This window comes from Paroedura picta, chromosome 15 (assembly GCF_049243985.1).
Source record: "Paroedura picta isolate Pp20150507F chromosome 15, Ppicta_v3.0, whole genome shotgun sequence".
Lineage (NCBI taxonomy): Eukaryota > Metazoa > Chordata > Lepidosauria > Squamata > Gekkonidae > Paroedura > Paroedura picta.
This window is the reverse complement of record NC_135383.1, coordinates 18,296,876-18,315,565: the sequence shown is the minus strand read 5'-3', so window position 1 is coordinate 18,315,565 and position 18,690 is coordinate 18,296,876. Positions and strand designations below refer to the sequence as shown.

The following is an 18,690-nucleotide window of genomic DNA, read 5'->3' as shown; positions in this document are numbered from 1 at the left end:
CATCATGCCAGGTCTGGCTCCTGGCCATCGACCCCGTCTCACACCCACCTCATTTCAAAGCAAAGAATCACACCCATTTCTGATTTCTCTCCCCAGAGGAGGCTGGAATGAAACAGGAGAATGTTCTGAAACCTAATCTACCTTGATCTGACGGGTCAATGCTTATCCGTGAATGTGCAGGAGTGGCTGATTATATAATGACCTAATTTGGGGTGTGTCGGGCTAAGTATATACAAATCTGTCAGGAGTCGATCTGGACACTCAGTTTGGGCAAAGAACCTCGGTGTCACTTGTTAATCCGCTTACATAAACTGCAGCCATTAAAGTGATCTTGGAAGAAATCTCTGCCTGGCATGGATGGTTTGGATTCCTACACCACAACGGGTCTCTAGAGTTGGGGGATAAAAGTGTCTCCCACCCACCTTCCACCCCTGGGCACCTTTTGGAAAAACCCAGAAACTCTTTAGGGAACCTGCAGCATTTCCCCCATGGCGCAAGCGTTTCCCTCCCTGCTTGGAATGTTCCAGAATATGGCTACGCTGCTGTCTCTTGCTTTAAGCATCATAGAACCATAGAGTTGGAAGGGTCCTCCTGGGTCATTTAGTCCAACCCCCTGCAGAATGCTGGACACTCGCAACCCTATTGCTCAACTTAGCAGGCTCTTCCTAGCGGCTGCTGCCATATGTCATCCGCACCTGAGACCTGTTAGCACACCTAGCAACCAGGAACAGGCTAGACTGCTGGGGTGAATAGGCAAGAAGGAGACAAGCCACAGCCGGAACAGTTATGTCACAAACCGACCCAAGGTATGGTAGGAATTCAGCTACTAGTCATTCTGGGAAGTTTTCATCAGGCTGACTGTTCTGTTGGGTTATCAGGAGTGACCAAAATGGCTCTCCAGATGTCCATGGACTACAATTCCCATGAGTCCCTGCCAGCTTAGAAAAGACCACCGCAGGAGAGATGGAGAGTTTCTTATGCAACCTAGAGTGAAACAGCTGAAAAGCTGTATATAAATGTACAGTAAAAGCATATTACAATATTACAGTGCAGAGGAAGAACCAGTTTTGAATCTAAAAGTATAAGGAGATGGATGATGTAGGAAAAAGAGCTGGCTTTTTGTACCCTGCCTTTCACTACCCAAAGGAATCTCAAAGTGGCTTGCAATCACCTACCCACCCTCCCTCCCCCCACAACAGACACTCCAGGTCATTCCACACATGCTGGATAATGCTCTTTCAGTGTGCTTTTAGAGCTGGAGTTTCCAGTGCGAAACACAAATATCTACTTCTCAAGTGCACTGAAAGTGCATTATCCAAAATGTGTGGAATGGGTCAGATGAGGTGGGTGAAGCCGAGGGAGCTCTGGGGCTGGCCCAAGGTCCCCCAGCTGGCTGCATGTGGAGGAGTGGGAAATCAAACCTTCTCCAGATTAGAGGGTGCCCCTCTTAACCACTACAGCAAGCTGGGGACAAAAATAACCTTCATTTTCCATTGCAAGATTCTCTTTTAAACTTGTGTATATTAAAAGCTGAAGCCAGTATGTAGACATGACAAAATAGGTAACACAAGACACAGTAATTACAAAAGTAAAAATACAGTTGTAAAATGCATCACTTAGGAAAAATAAAATTAAAAATGTTCGCAATGAAGATTATAGTATTTTATTGAAAATTATGATAAAGAAGCTGTCGGAAAGAAACTGTTTCGTACACCCACTGTTTTTTGATACATATATAATCTGTTACATACTCCCCCTTTTTCTTTTGTATCCCCTTTTATATTATCTTGGCTTTTTTAAAATCAAAAGAAAGGACCACTGTAGGAAAAGACCTGAGGACTTAAGGGAGAATAACTGGGGCTTTGAGGAAGAGTTGGGGACAGGAGGGGGGGGGGGCAAACATGAGGAAGCATGAATGGTTTGTGAAGGGGGGGGCTCCTTTTTCCCTTGCAAGCTCTCCCCAGGCATTCAATTGGGGGGCGGGGGGGTCTAGCACTGGAGGTTCAGCCAGGATCCAGGGTGCAGAAACTCCCTACACACAGCTAGCTGAACTCCCAAGCGGTTATTTATATGTTATGGATTGTTTCATGGATTATTGATACGTTTTTATGTAAACCGCCCTGAGCCCCCAGGGAGGGCGGTATATAAATATAATAAATAGAAGAGGTCCATACTGGGGTGGGGCAGCTAAGTCAGTTCTTTGCTGCTGCCTCCCCTAGCTCTGAAGGTCCCCACCCCCTGCAGATCCCCTCCCCAGACTCCGGGGAATCTCTGCTTTTAAACTGGGCGTCAAGAACCCTTGGCTGGAACTGACAGCGGCCTATGGCATGGTGGTCAGACAGGCAGGGAAGGGGGCTTCCACTGGTTGGCATGCTATCCCTCTGGAATCAGGGAGAAGATTGCTCAGGATCAGCAACCCAGGAGTAATACAGGCTGGGGCCAAGTTTTCCAGCCCTCTATCCCAGGGGTAGTCAACCTGTGGTCCTCCAGATGTCCATGGACTACAATTCCCATGAGCCCCTGACAGCATTTGCTGGCAGGGGCTCATGGGAATTGTAGTCCATGGACATCTGGAGGACCACAGGTTGACTACCCCTGCTCTACCCCCCACAAAAGAACCCCCACACACCCCCTCCCTGTTACTAGGGGTTCCATTTAGCATTCTGCTCTGGTCAGTTGCTTTTATTCCAGGGTGCTGGAAGCTTCCAGGGAAACAACTTGTGTCTCCATTGGAATTTTATGCTGGAAAATTAGAGATGTCCCACCAGCAGCAGGAGGGGGTCTGCTCGCTCCTCCCACCCCACGCCCCACGGCCAGGTATTTATTAGACCACCCTTCAAGACATCGCCACTCAGCACAGGCTCCTGCACATCAGGGCGCCTTGGGGACCTCAGCCGGGCAGGTCTGCGCGAGAACTCGGCAGCGTCGCCGAAGGTAAAACAAGCCCGTCCAACTTGGAGCAGAGCTGAAGACCGTGCAAGTGAGACCTGAATGGAACTCGCAGCTCAAAATCTGCACACTGAGTGGGATTCATTACCAGAATTCCTTGTTGTTTTTTGAAGCAGCAGAACAAAGAAGAAGAGTTGCTTTTTATATGCTACTTTTTGCTACCCACAAGAGGCTCAAGGTAAAGGTATTCCCTGTGCAAGCACCGAGTCATGTCTGACCCTTGGGGTGACGCCCTCTAGCGTTTTCATGGCAGACTCAATACGGGGTGGTTTGCCAGTGACTTCCCCAGTCATGACCGTTTACCCCCCAGCAAGCAAGCTGGGTCCTCATTTTACCGACCTCGGAAGGATGGAAGGCTGAGTCAACCTTGAGCTGGCTGCTGGGATTGAACTCCCAGCCTCATGGGCAAAGTTTTCAGACGGCTGCCTTACCACTCTGCACCACAAGACGCTCTATAAGCGGCTTACAAATGCCTCCCCTTCCTCTCCCTGTGTGAGGACACCCTGTGAGGCCGAAAGAACTCTGAGAGAACTGTGACTGGCCCAAGGTCACCCAGCACGCTGCCTGTGGAGGAGTGGGGAAACAAACCCTGTTCTCCAGACACCGCTCCTAATCACTATACCATGCCGGCTCTCCAGGGGCATCTTTAAGAGCAATCTAGTTTTATAAAAGGTATAAGCTTTCGTTTGCACGCACGCACATATCTGAGGAAGTGTGTGTGCGAACATGAAAGCTTACACCTTGAATAAACTTTTGTTGGTCGTCAAGGTGCCTCTGGACCCAAAACTTGGTTCTGAATCTTTTCAGTGTGACTTTACAGCCAGTGGGGTAAAACATCTGGAGAGTCTGATGAGAACAAGGGAGACCTGGGTTCAATTCCCCACTTGGCCATGAATTTCACTCAGTAATCTTGGGAAAGTCACATTCAAGTCAGCCTATCTTGCAGGGCTATTTTGAGGAGAAAATAAAGCAGGGAAGTCTATGACATCTTCAGCTTCATGGAAAACAGGATCTCAAGCAACGCAAATCTTAAAAACCTAGTTTTCTTGGGTTGACCTGTTACAGGTCAGGGGAAAACCTGAGTCTCAGCAGACACTGTAACCAGCTTAGGACAGAGAGTGGTCTCTTTTGTCCAAGGAGGACTCCATGCACCAATGATGCCAGATAAAGTATAATGAACCCCACAAGATAGATATACAATTATAGAATCTAATCCCCCCCCGCCCTTATTTAAGCTATATTTTTAAAGGCTCATTTCAGCTCTGATGATTTGGTTACCCATCTCATCACAAAATCTCCGAATGGCTTTTGCCCATCTGTGTTTTCTAACCACGCCCTCGGCCTTTCTTGCCGCTGTACCTTTAGCCCTCCGCCTATGTCTTTGTGGGGAACCAGCCATCGAAGGCCACTTGCATTACGTTTTAGATTGTCCTCTATATTTAGAACCATAGAACCATAGAGTTGGAAGGGGCCCTGCTGGCCATCTAGTCCAACCCCCTGCTCAACGCAGGATCAGACCAAAGTCTCCTAAAGCATCCAAGAAAAGTGTGTCTCCAACCTTTGCCTGAAGACTGCCATTTGGAACTATATTTCTACTGGGACAACATTTCTACACTGGCACAGATAAATTTGTTTCCCTGCTATCGGATACTAATCCTTCGATTACTTCCGTGTAGTCGTCTGTACTGACTGCAAGGAAATTCCAGCCAAACTTGCACCACTGAGAGTGAATATTTGTAACCTTTTAGCGCTTGGAATTTACTGGGATCTGATTTATTTCCAGGTCTTTTACTGTTTTATTGTCTTATCAGATATATATTGTCTGTCTGTCTGTATATATAAAAACAATGACTTTGGCTGCAAACAATAAAATCTATATATGAGCCCCACGCTTGCCTTTTGTTTTCAAAATCTGGCCGGAAAGTTGCAGTAACAGCACCGGGGAGATCTCCCAAGGGTCAGCTCCCGGCCAGTACAAGCACTCTAGTCTTGAGAGTGACTGATTCGCCTTTCTAACTATTAAATTCTCAAGAAATGGTATTTGGGGCTCTTGGTCCAAAAAGGGTGGGAACCTGGCAACATCCAAGAGTTTTCCAACCAACGATTATTTCAGCCGTCATGGTTTGGGAGGCTAATGTGCCCCTTCTCTGCGTCCGATTCTGAAAGGAACCATCACATCAAATCTCTGTCCCCAAACTAGGCCCGTGGCCAGAGGCCTCCTTGAGTACTCTTTAAATAAAGCACTAACGTGCACATGAAAATTGATTCCCCTAGCGAGCAGCATCCATATCGTGAATTGAGGCGCATTACTCCAGTGTGAGAACATGTGTGCGTGTTATGCATGCTTGTTATGTGCCATCAAGTCTCTCCCAACTTGCGACTTGATGGCACATAACAATGAATTAATGACCTCCAAAATGTCCTGCGGTTAACAGCTTTGCTCAGACTTCTGGGACCAAGATCTCATTGTGGGGCTTGTCCCTCTCTTGCTGCTGCCTTCAGTCTTCCCAGCATTACTGCCTTTTCAGTTTCCCAGCATTACTGTCTTTTCCATCATGTGACCTAAGTACCATAGCCCCAGCTTGGTTACTGTAGCTTCTAAAGAGAGTTCAGCCTTGATTGGATCCAGAACCCACTGATGTGTCTTTTTTAGCAGTCCATGGTATCAGTAAAACTCGCCTCTAACAACACATTATAAAGGGAAAAAAATTCCCTTCATTGTCCAGTTTTTACATCTAAACATAGTAGCAGGGTATACTATGGTATGAATTACCTTCATCTTGGTCACCAATCACAGACCTTAAACTACTGAACTGCAACTAATGAATCTCAAGACAATCCTTCCTGGTCTGAATAGAGATCTAGGTTTCCTGTCTCATTACCAATGCTGATTTCTCCATGCCTACTACCCCTCTTCATATTGCCCCTCATCCAATTATGCCTGCAGTTGTCATTTGGCATCTGGAATTACTCCACTCTCCCGGATATAAGGACAGGTGGACTCCATTCTAGCTGAAGAGCAGTGACTCACAAAAGCTCCGCCCTGACACAAATTTTGTTAGACTTTAAGGTGGTAATTGCGCTTTTCTATCCTTACACTTAAGAATCTTTTCTAGCTTCTTCATGGCTACCTTTCCCAGTCTCCATCTTCTTATTTCTTGGTTGCAATCTCCTTTTTAGTTGATGATGGAATAAAAAGCACCATTAACCACAAAGCCCCCTTCCAAAGATGACACTTCCCTCAGCGTCTCTGCATGAGTCACTGCTGGTTTTGCCTCCAGTCAATCGGCCTCTGCCAGGGACAGGACTACTTTCCCGCAATAGGATGGTTGGATGGATGGTTCAGAACATCTGCGATACACCAGAATCTCCAAAACACAGAGGAGGCTGCCTGTTGTATCCCTGCATCAGTCACTGGGATAATCTAAAAGCAAACCCCAGCCAGAAATGGATTTCTGAGAGCCATTATTTTGTCCCTCCAGGAAACTTCACATATACTGATTATAGCACAAAGGAAGATGTATGGCTTGTCCAAAGATATTTTTCGACGGATAGTTTGGGCTTAAGAGTGAAATATGTTTCCAGCTTCAATCCAGGAGCGGGGAAAGCATACCACAGCTAGCAGGTGCTGCATCATTTAGAGAAACATGCAGGCCGTCCTCTTTCCCCCATGTTCAACACAGAGGTGAAGTGCCTTTAGCAAATGCCCCGGAGCGTTTTTCTAATTTTCTCTTATGGTGAGCCACAAGAGAAGAGGAAAGCTCCTTTTTGCAGGTGACTCTAGTGAATAAGCCAAGCTACACAGTAGAGGTGACAGGAGGAGACAGAGAAAAAGCCAAGGGCCAGTAGCCGAGGGAGGTTGCAACCTCAAATATGGAGCACTGAGCTTTCTTTCTAGCCCTACTACTCAAGAGAAACCCAGAGACTGAGTAGGAAAACATGATGGCCTCCCTGGGCCGAAGAAATGAGAGTTCAATTCCCTTTCGAGCCAGAGACACGCCTGACCGCCTCACAATGGGCCGGTCTGTTTGCCTCGGTTCTGCTGGGTGCAAAACAGGAATGAGACGCCTCTTCCAGAACCCTCGCCAAGCCTGACATCCAGGTCTTTTTCAAAAGCACTTAGGCACAAGAGACTATTTTTCTTGTTTCTTTTTGCCTCCCTTGGTTAATGTAGTCATTAGGGATTCAGCCTGTCATGCCCAGAAGCGTCTTCGGAGCCACATCGGTCTGTTTGCAACAAGGACGGTTTAATAATTCATGCCCAAATGGGGTGGCTTGTTTTGATCGTTTTTTTAAAATCGTCTTTAATGCCATCTTCGTAATATTCCTGCGAGGTCTGTCGTCTTGTTATGCCCATTTCACAGGAGGAAAAATCCAAGCAGCCAAAAGACACAGCTAGTGTTCGCCTATTAAAAGGCGAACAGGCCGGGGTGGGGGGGAGGAAGGGATGTAATTGATGCTTACAGCTTGTGTGCTTCCCAAACACCTTCCAACTAATTTATATTTGCAGGAAGGTTCCAGCAAAGTTACCTTCTGAGAAACACTTCCACTAGCCGTAAAGCTTTTAGATTTGGTTGCCAAGGAGTTTGGCACAAGCAAGTGATCCGCCGCCCGCTAAGAAGTCTGATACTAGATTCAGTGAAAGGCCACGCAGAAATCAATACTCCCTCCGCAAACATGACAACAGGCCTGTGAGGCAGTCCGATATCCTCCTCTCCAGTGGGCAGATCAAAGAATTGCCAAAGAGCAATTCTATTGGGTCAGATGTGAAAAGAAAAATCATTTGCCTCGGAAACACAGAAGCTCTATGCTTAATTTATCCCATTTCCCAGTCAAGGGGGAAATGCTGTTCACACAAATGACAAAGACGATCTGATTCCAGTGGTAACAAGATAATGAAATTTTACTTACAAAAACAGATGTGCATCTTGCATGTCATATTCATGTAGGTCCACTTAACTTGTGACCAGATTAACTTAACCTTTCTGAAGTCAATCTGGTCACAAGTTAAGTGGACCTACATGAACACAGCCCCAAGCCAAGGTAAGAGAGGGCCCATATAAGATGGAACAGAAGACAAGCAAGGGCCAAAGAGGCTGAACAGCTCATGGATGAGAAGGTGGGCCCAACTGCCAAGTCTACCCAAATGGGTCTTAATTCTCTTATTTACTTGCATGCAGAGTTACAATACCTAACGACTTACTGGCTGAAGGGAGAGAGCCCTTGGGTCTCTGCAGACACTCCCCCTCCCAAGCCATGAGATTCCTCAAGGCTCAGCAGCTTTCCGAAATCAGAGACCAGAACTGCACCGTCCCCTCCTGGCCCGGAGCCACCCGCTTTTCCTCCTCTGGCCCAGCAGCTGGTTGGACTGGTTCTCAGGATCGCTGCTGCTGTTCTCAACCTGCATCTCCTGCACTTTGTTGTCACATGAAGGCTCCAGGCAAGTGCAGTCGAATGGGCAGCATCCAGGTGCCTGAGAATCACAGAGCCCCTGGCCTTATTATTGGAATCCTCCCGGCTGCCCAGTGAACCTTTTGAAAAACGGGAAGAACAGCCTTGTAGCTCCTCTCGCCCTGGGGCTCCAATCTTGATTCTGGAGACTGGGCTTTGACCGTTCTGGACTTCCCCGGCCCAGGCCTCAATGGGCAGGCATTCTTGCTGTGGGGTGGGATTTCACCCACGCAAGGGCCAATCAAAGCCTGTGAGAAAAGCTTCTGGGTTTTCCCAGGGGAGGAAGCACCTGACAGCAAAGCCCCACCCAGGTATTAAAAATAATCATACGGGCACCACAGGGAGGATAAACTGGGCGTCCTGCGTCAGGTGCAAGAGCAATACAATAAAGACCAGCACAGAGCAGGGGGGAAGCTGCAAGCACCCCACGACCGGCAAGCATTTATGATTTTTTTTTAAACATCTTTTGGATGCAGGAAGGACTGCATAACAAACCAGATATATACAAAATCGTTATACACTGGGGAGAGAATGGGAACACAGCATATCCCTAGCTCGTTTCTTTTTCAGCTCTGGATCCAGCTTCGTGGAACGCTCTGCTACCCGAGACCAGGGCCCTGTGGGACCTACAACAGTTCCAGCATCTCCGTCATTTCTCCTGAAGCTCCACCTTCCAAGTTGATGATCTGCTTTTGTCTTAAGCCACCCACCCACCCCCATGCCATTTCCCCTAGACCAGGGGTAGTCAACCTGTGGTCCTCCAGATGTCCATGGACTACAATTCCCATGAGCCCCTGCCAGCAAATGCTGGCAGGGGCTCATGGGAATTGTAGTCCATGGACATCTGGAGGACCACAGGTTGACTACCCCTGCCCTAGACTGAAATGGCTTGGGGGAACATCCTTTCATCCCTTGGGGAAAGTTCACATGAACGTATAGTAACACAACCAAGTTCCCCCAACCTGACCACTTCGGGTGGGGAAAACAACGAGAAGGGAGAGGGGGCTTTTAAGCGCCCTCTCCCTACCCACCAGTCTCTATTCAGATCTAGGCAGTGGCGGACCCCCAGAGTGCATCTATCACCCTAGCTGGGAAAAAGGACTTGCAGGGCCAGGCCCTGCTCCGCGTCATTCTAGGTCATTTCAAACCGAGCAAGCTTGCAGCCTTCACTGCCAGGGCACCAGAGGGCAGGAAACGGTGGTGCATTACACTCCACCCCCCCTCCCACCCCGTCGGGTGACTAATTGCTCAATGCAAGGGCAGCATCGACAAGCCGCTGGGCACCCTGCCGCTCCTCTGCAATCCCCCAAAGACACCACTGATCACCGAGGCACGATTCCGCAAAAACGCCCTGTTGACACGGCGGGGGTGGGTGGGGTGGATGGAATCTTTGGCCGCTTGCTTGCGACCTGACTCTTTTTAGCAGCCTGGGCTCGTGTCCAGAAAGACCCCAGTGGAATCCCATGCAGTTTCCTGGAACAATGCCCACCGGAGGCCTGCCAGCGCCTGGCTTGGCTCACTTGCTTGAGTCACTGGGATTCGGGAGGGCCAGGCAGTCTGCATCCCCTGGGCTGCTCTGGACACAGCAGAAAAGGGGGAAGGAACCTGCAGAACCATGGAGTGCACCCCTAAATTTAGACTTGCCCCTAAATGCCCACCCTGCCCCTTGCCAGCAATTCCCAGGCCAATACCAATTACCTCCAAAGCAATTAAAGCAACCAGCTGGGACTTGGGTTGCTAGATGCCCCTGGCCTAGGAGAAGGGGATGGAGGGGCAAGGGTAGCCAGATCCCAACTGGAAAATGCCTGTGCATTAGGAAATGCAACCTGGGGAAGACAGGGGCCTCAGTGGGGTACAAAGCCCCACAGTCCCCCCCTCCAAAGCAGCCATTTCCTCCAGGGGAACTGATCTCTGTTATCTGGCGTTGAAGCTGTAATTCCAGAGGATCCCCAGGTTCCACCTGGAGGCTGGCATCCCCAGCTGGGGCCAGACCCCCACAGGCTAATTTCTTCTTGCGGCCTTATTGTCTGAAGCAGTCCGGCTTCTTCCGGCCCCGGTCAGTCATACTGTCTGAAGCAACCCAGTCCGCGGCTTCTCCGTTTATCAATCTGCAATCTCGAGAGGAGAATGGGGAAAGGAATGCCCTTTCCAAGCCACTGTTTGTTTTTGAACAAAGAATACCCCTGTGGGGCGGGTGGTCCGGGAAGGGTGCTGCTGTTGCTGTTTTTTAAGAGGCCTGACATCTGTCATGAGGGACTAGGGGGGGCTGCTCTTTTCACGCGGCTGACATCAGGTACGCTCTGCTCTTGCGCATGGCGTAGCATTTCCCGCCTGTGAGCCAGCCTCTCGGTTTTCGCCATACGATGTTCCCACAACACTTTGATTAGCTCACGTTAGCCACAGGCCTAAGATGCGGCCGTGGTCACTTTCTTGGATGGCTTCAAAACCAGTTTGAAACATGCACACTGGGAAAGCTGTGTCTATCAACCAGGCCTAGCTGCAGATGGCTGAGCAGAGCCTCCATGTTCAGTGCAGCTTACCTCTGAATGCCAGCCTTGGGGACAAGCGACAGGAGCTGGACATCACTGTCCTGTTTTGAAAGTTTCTGGAGGTAGCTAGTTGGCCAGTCACTGGTGGACCTTCAGCCTGATCCGCCAAGACAAGTTTTACAATCTCTCGGATCTGATTGTGACAGATACAAGCTAGAACAGCTGGCAAGGATTTCCGCTGTGACGGTGACACTCCTTCCAGCGGCTGTCACTGTGAACGGACGTGGGGCGCAATCAGATCCTGAGTGCTCAATTTACTCTCCCCTCAGATTTCACCACTTTCTCTCCAAATGCATAATCTGTTCACCAAAGGAAATTCATCATCTGTCCTGATCTCTTTTGCTATTTTTAGAATTGCACTGTTTATAAATTCCTATTTTTACTTCTTTTTTTTTAAAGAGTTGATGCTTTTCTGCTGCAAATTTAAGGAATGCAAAGCTAACCCCCTCAGGAAAAGTCAGGCAGCTGTTTGGGACCATTTTGGTAAGGGGGGGGGAGAGAGAAAGAGAGAGAGAGAAAGAGAGAGAAAGAAAGAAAGAAAGAAAGAAAGAAAGAAAGAAAGAAAGAAAGAAAGAAAGAAAGAAAGAAAGAAAGAAAGAAAGAAAGAAAGAAAGAAAGAAAGAAAGAAAGAAAGAAAGAAAGAAGAAAGAAAGAAAGAAAGAAAAGTTCGTTTCAGGAGGCAGCGGAAGCATAGCCATTTGAGGCAAGCCACACCTCTGGTCCCGCTTTCCTCTCTGACACAGAAAGGGCTGTATCACTACCAGTTAGTGGTTAATAAGTTCGCTTTTTTGCAGCTGCTTCTTCCTGTCCCGTTGCCCACCTGTTCTGAGCTGCTGGATTCACTAGCTGAACTTCAGGCTGTTCAAGGCACAGGAGCAGAGCCAGACAAAGAGACTGGCCACCCCATACCTCCCTCATTCAAGTACCAACATAGAAACAGAGCTGGAAAAGAGCCCCAAGGGTCATCTTGTCCACCCCCCTGCACCTTACAGGTAATTCGCAGCCACCTCCCTCCCACTCCCCAGAGACCCCAGCTTGATGACTCCTCTGCATGTTACAAAAAGGCAGCCTCTGAAGGACAAAATAACATTAAGTCTCTGTTGGGGCTTTAAAGGAACACGTGAAGCTGCCTCGTGGTATTGTGGTTAAGAGCGGTGGCCTCTGATCTGGAGCCAGTGTGATTTCCCGCTCCTCCACATGCAGTCAGGTGGGTGACCTTGGGCCAGTCACAGTTCTCTTATGTTCTGACAGAGCAGTTCTCTCAGAGCCCTCTCGCCTACCTTACTGGGTGTCTGTTGTAGGGAGACAGGAAAGATGTTGTAAGCTGCTTTGGGGCACTAGTGAAAAGCAGGGTATGAAAGACCAGCTCATATCCGTCTTATACTGAATCAGACTCTCGGCCCGTCAAAGTCAGTGTCGCCTACTCAGACTGGCAGCTGCTCTCCACGGACTCAGGAAGCAGCCTGGTCTTTTTTAAACAGGAGGTGCCCGAGACTTCTGCAGGCAGCCTCCCTGGGCTGTTTGAGCATCGACATCCCTGCCACTGTTGCTTCCTACTGCAGATACCCATGGAGAAGAAAATGCAGGGATGAATGTCAAAAAAAACAAAACAGAACACTGGGAGGTGACTGAGTTTGTTTCCATGTTGACAGGGTGAGGGGAGGAACACCACCTGGTCACTGCAGCCACACAACAGGAGAAGAAGGAAGGGCGGATACTTTGGGGCCCAAGACACACACTCCCGCTCGCTCCCACAGTCACACACACACTCACACCCTCTTCTCACTCACACATTCTTTCCCTCTCTTACACCATCACACACTCTTTCTCCCTCACTCTATCCCAGGGGTAGTCAACCTGTGATCCTCCAGATGTTCATGGACTACAATTCCCATGAGCCCCTGCCAGCAAACGCTGGCAGGGGCTCGTGGGAATTGTAGTCCATGAACATCTGGAGGACCACAGGTTGACTACCCCTGCTCTATCCCACTCACTCACTCACTCCCTGTCCCCCTCCTTCTGCCTCTCCCTCCCTCTCCCCCCCCCGCTCCACTCCCCTGTCCCTGCCTCCTGGCACTGAGATTTCAGCGTCTGCCACCTCTGAATATGGAGATTCGCTTTCGCCACCTGAGCTGGTAGCCCTGAAGGGCCTCCCCAACCAGGAATCAAGCTGATAATCCCCCTTTAAAGCCACTGACACAACCCTCAGGGAGTCCCCTGCTTGTGTATTGCATGCACCGTTTAATTACTCCTGGAGGCCAGAGGTGCTGAATCTACCGCCCATCAAGTTCACTGAGTGATCCCAAGTTCTAATTGTATGGGAGGAGGAGAAAAATTCCCTCTCACTGCCTCTGCCTCATGCGCAGTTTGATGAGCTCCATTCATGTCCCCCTTAATTGTCATTTTTCTTAGCTGAAATTTTGCTGACCCTTCCAACTTTTCCTCTCAGGACCAGCACTCCAACCTTTTAAATATCGTGGTTGCCCTCCTCTCCAGTGTCCATCTCTCTCCAGGTTGCCCTCCTCTCCAGGGTGCCTTCTCTCCAGTGTCCTTTTTAAGACACAGTGACCAGTATTCCAAGTAGGGGTGAGCGCTTCAGCAAGGTTCAACCGCCTCGGTGATCACCAAAGTTTGAGGTGGCCAGCGCTGTGACACAGAGAGGAGGGGCAAAACCGACGCCCGCATGCAGAGCTCTGTGCTTGCGTGCGGCTGCCAGCTGGCCCACCATCGCCACCCCTCCCCTGGCCACCTCGGCTTCAGTGATCTCCGAGGCAGCCGAACCGCTCACCCCAATTCCAAGTGGGGGGAGGCACCAAAACTCTATGCAGGGACATGACAATATTGCCTGTTTTATTTTCAGTCCCTTCTGTCATAATGCCCAGCATGGGGTTGCCAACTCCATCTTGGGAAATGCCTGGAGATTTTGGGGGTGGAGCCTGAAGGCAGGCTGTGAAGAACAGGGCACTATGAAGAAAAGAAGAGTTGGTTGTTTTAGCCTGCTTTTCACGACTCGAAGGAGTGTCAAAGAGGCTTGCAATCGCATTCATTTCCTCTCCCCACACCATGCACCCTGTGAGGTAGGTGGGGGCCCAGAGAGCTCTAACAGAACGTGTCTTCAATAGCTCTAATAGGACTGTGACTACCCCAAGGTCACCAAGCTGGCTGCATGTGGAGAAGTAGGGAATCAAACTCAGCTCTCCAGATTAGTGGCTGCTGCTTTTCACCAAGACTACCTTCCAAAATGGCCATTTTCTCCAGGGTAGAATCTGCATACAAATTTTTTTCCACTGGAAATCTTGCCAAATTCTGGTCAATTCAAGCCCGTTTCTACAGCCTTCCTTTTTCCTGATGTTAAACACGTCACCCTTCTGCATTTGCCTTGTCCCAATTTTCGGTCTCCTTCCCACTTGATTATGGGAGGTTGGGTGAAGCTCCAGCCAGGACTGAAGGAGCATAAGGCTAGAGAGTGATTTATTTCCTGCCTTTTGTCTTCTGAGTCTACAGCCAGAGCAAGCCAGGGGAGGGGCAAGTAGAGCACAAGGTTGCTTGTTTATCTTTCTCTTCCTGCAGTAGCAGAGTGTGGGGAGGGAGAAGCCTCACAGAGAGCAAGGAGGGAAAAGTAAATCCAAGAGGCAAATATCTGCCTATAGAAGTGTGGGCTTTCGCTACGTCAGCATTGGAGGAAGTTAATCCAGCAATACACAGAGATCTAAATACTGGGGCTCTCAGAGCAGTTTCCTCAAATGTAGCAATTTATATCCGCTCCTGGATATCGTGGGGGAAACGCAGCGTCTACCATAGACGTTGCAGAGGGAAAATTTAAAGCGCTAAATATCAAAATGGAAATTGAATAATGTGTAGATGGCTTTCTTTAATTCAGAATAACTAGAGATAAAAAGCACAGTGCAGAGTCACCCCAGGTGCACTGATTTCCGTCACCTGGAAATCAGCCATAATCCCAGGAGAACTCCAGCCACCGCCTGGAGGCTGGCAACCCTAGCCCAGGATGAGTCTGTCTTTCCCACACATGTACACAACAGGAAGTCTCCCGTGGAGACTACACAGGACCTCTGGTTGGTCCACAGCTGTGCCTTCGGTGGCTTTCAGGTTTCCCACCTGGCGGGACCACTGAGCCCTGCAGAGGATTCTGGTAACTTAAAGCCCTTCAACAGAAACCCGCTGCTCAGACCCGTCCTGCAGCCCCCTTTCCTCAAGTGGCCAAGCAGGCAACCAAGCAAAGAAAAGCACAGCACAGCAGTCAAAAACTACACCAGACTATATCAACCAAAGTTTAATGTGCTAAGCTTATATTTGGTGGTGATATGACCATGCATGGTCATGTCGACCTCCCACCATGATAGGCCTGGAGGGGCCACAGATGGATGTGTCCACAGTTCTGCTTCCCCACCATATTCTGCACCACTTCTGGGGTTTCTTGAAGCCCCACTACTGCCGCCTTGAACAGACAGTGGTCTCCCAGGAACCCCACAATCATCCCGCATTGGCAGCACACGGGGGGGGGGGGAACCAAGCAGTCAACCCATCAGCCTCCTCTGAGGTTCTCAGCAAGCATCTGAAGAACACCAAAACACTGAAAACTCCATGACTTCCTTGCTATGGAGGGCCACCACTGGCCAAGTCACTGGTCACCCCCTGGAGGGGCCCTGCCAGCTGTCCCCTGGGATCCCTTTCTCTGTCAGATCCCAAGGCCCATTTCAGATGTAGGGGTGCAGGGGTGGCCAGATTGTGGTTCTCCAGATTTCTACGGACTTAAATTCCCATCAGCCCCTGCTAGCATGGGAATTGTAGTCCATGGATATCTGAAGAACCACAGTTTGGCCATCCCAGAATACAGGTTGTTTTATGAGAGGTGGCCTTCTCCCAAGGATTCTCCCCGCCACCATCTTTCCCTCACAACAACCTTCCGAGGTAGTGTCAGCTGAGAGACACACACACCAGTCTAAGGTCAGCCAGGAAGCTTCATAGTCAAGAAAAGAAAGGGATGTTTTTTTGAACTCTGCTTTTTACTACCTGAAAGAGGCTCAAAGCGGCTTACAATCACCTTTCTCTTCCTCTCCCTACCACAGATGCCCTGTGAGACAGGTGGGGCTGAATGAGCTCTCAGAGAACTGTGACTGGCCCAAGGACACCCATGTGTCTCAAAGGGGCTTCACAACCGCCATCCTTTCTCCACAGCAGACACTCTGTGAGGCAGGGTGAGAGCTCTGAGGGAACTGTGACTGGCCCAAGATCACCCAGCTGGCTGCGAATGGAAGTGGAGGGGAAACCCAAACCCAATTAGAGGCTACTTCTCTTTAACCACTGCACCAGGCTGGCTGAGGGGATAGATTCAGGTGGGCAGTCGTGTGAATCTGGAGCAACAGAACGCAGTTTGAGTTCAGGGGCACCCTGAACACGAACAAAGTTGGTCTGAATTATGCCAATAAAGGTATTCTGACTGCTTCCTTGTGTACATACACTTCAGGTAAATTCAGGTGGGTGTCTGTGTGGCTCTGAAGCAGCAAAACAAAGTTTCAATCCGGTGGCACCTTTAAGACCAACGAAGTTGAATTCTGGGTATAGATTTTCATGTGCAGGCACACTTTGACAGATACACATCTTCAGATACAGGTGTGCCTGCACACAAGGAGAGCTTCTACCTTGCAATAAAAGCTTTGGTGGCCTTAAAGGTGCCCCTGGACTCAAACTTTATGGCTGAGGGCAGACTGTGAAACTGGTTCCCAAGCCAACAAGCCAGCTAGCATGGCAAAAATCCTTATTATTGTTTATTAAATTTCTAAACCACCTGGCAATTAGTTGCAAATAGGCTTGGAAGGTAGAACAGAACTAGCATCACTAGACGAAGCAGAGACTGGCTTGCCTAGGGGGTCTCAGGATCTTAGCTCAGACAATTGTCTAAGGTAGACTGCCTCTGGATACAGGGGTGAGGGGGAGGATTATTGTCACAGCTACCAGCTCTTCACCATTTTGTGACTTCTTTCATGGCTATTAGTCACAGATGCCGGGTTTGATAACTATGGGGGGGAGGGCTGTTGAATTGTTCCCTGGCTGCAGGGAAGTCAGCGTGGTGTAGTGATTAAAGAACGACAGACTAATCTGGAGAGCTGGGTTTGATTCCACACTGCTACACAGCTGGGCAACCTAGTTACAGTTCTGTTAGAGCTATTCCCATAAAGCAGCTCTCTTGGAGCTCTCAGCCCCACCTAACTCCCAGTGTGTTGTGGGGAGAGGAGGGGAAAGGAGTTTGTAAGTCACTCTGGGACTCTGTCAGGTAGTGAAAAGTGGGGTATAAAAAGCCCAGCTCTTCTTCTCCCTCTCCTGGATTTTGCACCGAGAGACAAAATGAGCAATTGAAAAACTCCATTTCAGACGTCCAACGGAAGTCACTCCTTGGACACATTTGAGGATTCTAGAGCTTTTCTATTTTGCACTTACTTTCATAGAACAAGAAGCAAACATTGACTCAAAGGAAAACATGCCGTCCTGTTTGACTGTGTTTGCCTTTCCCATAACCCTGCGAGGTAGGCCACTGTAATGGCTATTCAGCAGCTGGGGAAACAGAGGCCACATTGAGCAAGGCAGCCTGACCCATCTGAGTTAGCAGCACGCTCAAGGGAGCAAAGCCACACCAGGAGGCTGCAGGCAGGACATTTTTAAGTGGGTCCCAGTTATCCGAATTCCCCATAGAGCCTGCAACCAGGCAGAAGTGCAGCCAGGGCTTCCCGGGTCTCTCCTTCCAGCTTGAGCCCAGCATCCCAGGAAGGCAGGGGACCGAAGACAACTCAGAGGGGCAAACCCAACGGTGCCCTCCAAGCGAGCCGTGACCCCACCGCCACTGCGGGGCCGGCCAGGCGGCTCAGGCCAGCCAGCCCAGCTGCATTCCGCCGCAGCCGATGCCAACTAAGCCCGGCGGCCTTACCTCAGCGGGATCTTGATGGCCAAGTAGCGGTCGACGGCCACGGCCAGGAGGCTGAAGATGGAGCCCTGCGTGAGCACCAGGACGAAGCAGGCCAGGAAGAGGCAGCAGTGGAAGCCGGTGCGGAAGCCGATGCTGATGGTGATGGCGAAGGGGATGGCCAGCAGGCCCACGGCGATGTCGGCCACGGCCAGCGAGACCAGGAAGTAGTTGGTGGCGTTCTTGAGGGTGCTGTTGATGGCCACGGCCCAGCACACCAGCACGTTGCCCGCCAGCGCCAGCACGGCGATGCCCAGCTCCAGGGCGATGTACGCCTGATCCATGCTCCGCGAGGCCAGCGGCGCCGACGCCACGCTCATGGCAAGCGGCCCCCGCGGCCCTCGGCGCGCCGCAGCCGGACGGACGGCAGCCTGCAGGGCGGAGCGCCCATCGCCTCACCGACCCGACGGCCGAGCCGAGCCGGCCCGGGCCCCGCGCCCCTGGGACACGTCCGCGGCCATGGCCCACAGCCGGCGCCGCGCCCCGGACTCAGCGAGCCAGGCGGCGCAAGGGACGCAGCCCCACGACGGCGCCCGCACAAGCGCGGCTCTCCGGCCAGCCCGAGCTGAGCAGCCTGACAGACCGGCCGACCGGCCAGCCGCGCTCTTTCCAGCCGCCAAAGGCGCGCGCCACACCGCCCGCAGCCCCTCCGGGACGCCCCGCCGGCGAAACCTCCGCGCTCTTCTACGGGCGCAGCAGCGGCTCGCGCGGCTATTTCTGCACATGGGCGCGCGGGGCGGGGCGCCTGAGGGAACTCGCCGCTCC

The 18,690-nt window shown here is 50.5% G+C and overlaps 2 protein-coding genes across 2 annotated transcripts in view; one reads left to right on the top strand and one right to left on the bottom strand.

The window, feature by feature from the left end:
* Positions 1–1,866, top strand: part of ZSWIM7 (zinc finger SWIM-type containing 7) — a 27,461-nt gene extending 25,595 nt beyond the window's left edge. Inside the window, exon 7 of the mRNA XM_077311843.1 lies at positions 97–1,866. The gene's annotated coding sequence lies outside the window, so the exon portion shown is untranslated. The remainder of the gene's footprint in view (positions 1–96) is intronic.
* Positions 1–18,621, bottom strand: part of ADORA2B (adenosine A2b receptor) — a 20,373-nt gene extending 1,752 nt beyond the window's left edge. Inside the window, exon 1 of the mRNA XM_077311836.1 lies at positions 17,890–18,621. Within this exon, the coding sequence (XP_077167951.1) occupies positions 17,890–18,245 (356 nt within the window). The 5' untranslated portion in view covers positions 18,246–18,621. The remainder of the gene's footprint in view (positions 1–17,889) is intronic.
* Between the last annotated feature and the right edge of the window lie 69 nt (positions 18,622–18,690).